The sequence below is a fragment of the Poecilia formosa genome, unplaced genomic scaffold, assembly GCF_000485575.1.
Source record: "Poecilia formosa unplaced genomic scaffold, Poecilia_formosa-5.1.2 Scaffold256, whole genome shotgun sequence".
NCBI classification, from domain to species: Eukaryota; Metazoa; Chordata; class Actinopteri; order Cyprinodontiformes; family Poeciliidae; genus Poecilia; species Poecilia formosa.
Window position 1 is genome coordinate 539,913 of NW_006800195.1, and position 2,082 is coordinate 541,994.

General features: G+C 42.5%; 1 protein-coding gene across 1 annotated transcript in view; it reads left to right on the forward strand.

Annotated features, from left to right (window-relative positions):
• tnpo2b (transportin 2b) overlaps positions 1-1,839 on the forward strand; it is a 13,502-nt gene extending 11,663 nt beyond the window's left edge. Inside the window, exons 23-24 of the mRNA XM_007570221.2 lie at positions 1,068-1,197; positions 1,287-1,839. Coding sequence (XP_007570283.1) covers positions 1,068-1,175 — 108 coding nt within the window. The 3' untranslated portion in view covers positions 1,176-1,197; positions 1,287-1,839. The remainder of the gene's footprint in view (positions 1-1,067; positions 1,198-1,286) is intronic.
• Positions 1,840-2,082: the final 243 nt, after the last annotated feature.

The following is a 2,082-nucleotide window of genomic DNA, read 5'->3' on the forward strand; positions in this document are numbered from 1 at the left end:
TGCTGCTACTGATGAGTTTTGTTTCTGTAGTGAACTGAAATTCACACACTTAACACAAAAATTGAATTGATGCTATATTCAGTGACTGTTAAGTTGTTTTTTTGCACTTTTTATTTTTATTCAGTTTTTTTTTTATTTTATTATTTGTATGGTATATTTTTTTTAAACCTCACCCATATGATATGTCTTGACCCTAATGTCAGTGTTTGTCATACTGTGTTGCACTGTGAAATTAAGTGTCTTTGACTGGCAAAAATATCTCAATACTAAATGGCAAATAAAAGCAAATTTGTGAAACTGCGACTAATCCGCACTTTTACAATTACTAACCTTGCCATAATGCTGTGTGTGCGCGTGTGTGTGTGTGTGTGTGTGTGAGATCCTGCATGAGAGAGAGTGCATGAGGAGATTTAGTATTTGCCAATAAGCATGTTTGACGGAAGAGTGTGATAAGGTTAAAAGAAGGGATGTAGCCTGCCTCAGCGTAGTTTGTATGCATGCTCTGTCTTTCCACAGTAAAGATGTACAGTGCCTTGCAGAAGTATTTATACCTCTTAAATCTTTATCCATTTTGTCTGCAAACTTTAGTGTATTTCAGTAGAACTTTGTGATAGCCCAACCCAAAGTGGCGCATAATGATGGAGACATTTCTGTCCATTCTGTTCTGTAAAGTAGCTCGGTCTTATACTGAATGGTTAGCAACAACCACAACTACTACCACCCAACTCGAAAATAAATTTCAAGTTGGGTTTAGGTCGGGACTACCCTGGTAAAAACCAGCACTTTGTTTTGCGCTTCGCTTCATTCAGAGGGTCTGAACTCTTGATTATTGAGAAGCACTTGCTNGAGTTGATGAAACCTGCAGAAATGTTGTTAATTGATTAATTGCTTGTTGCTATAGGCTTATAATATCAACATAAGTTAAACATAAAAGGCGTTTCCCATGTACCCTCGACATCGTTTGTTTATTTCATTTTTACACTTAATAATCCTAATTTAAATCTTTAAAATCTCCTGAATACGTTCTCGTTGCTCACACACGTTGGATTTGCTGATGGTCTCCACAGATCCTTCATGGCTTCAAGGAGCAGGTCGGAGAGGAGAACTGGCAGCAGTTTTCAGAGCAGTTCCCCCCACTGCTAAAGGAGAGACTGGCAGCCTGCTACGGCGTTTAGGTTCTCCACACCCACCCAATAGGTAAGCCACCACACATCGAGCTGAAGTAAAGAAAAACTGCATCGTTCCTCCGTTAACGTCTTCATGTTGTTTTGTGGTTTTGTCTTCAGGTGAGCCAGCAGGAGGAGGGTGAATGGGAAACTCATCCATCTGTGTATTGCACGGCCCTGATCTGGGGGGAGGGAGAGGGACGCTTTTGGCCGCTCCCCCTGATGGACGGCCCCCACGCCCTATGTGTTTGTCCATAGAGGGAGGGTGCGCGGGTGGGAGGGAGGGACAGGGGGGACACCTCTAGATTAACTAGGCAGGGACCTGACACAGAAAAACAAAAAACAAAACAACAACTAACTGGTAGGGACAGATAGAGGAGGAGACCAGCTGGAAAAGAGAGCAGCACAGAGAAAAGTTCAGGGACAGACAGGGAGGGGATTCACTAACAAGGCAGGGACAGCAGGCAGGAGGAAAGCTTGTTTCCTGGCTGGAACGACAGGGAAAGTTAGGATTTTAATGGGATTCTTAAACTTAAACGAGTAGCTGGTTGCTCAATAGACTCACAGACATTAAGTTGTACATGCAGTACCTGGGACAGACTGTGGGTGGCACTGTGGTTTAGACTTTTTACAGACCTACTACACGTAGCTAGGGACAGACAGGTAAAAAAAACAAGCTCTCTAATAACTTCTTTTTTCTGGGGGAATAGGATTCAATATCAAATACTCCATCTGTGCTCCACCCGATTCTGCTTCTCTGTAAGATGATCTATCCTCATCCATCTTTCCTACCTTTCATTCTTACCAGAGTGCTGCTTTACAGAGCTATCATCTATCACACATATTGCTGTCTACATGTTTTTTTTCTACCTGATCGAACGAGACAGAGAGAGCGAGAGCGTGGGGAAAACTTTTC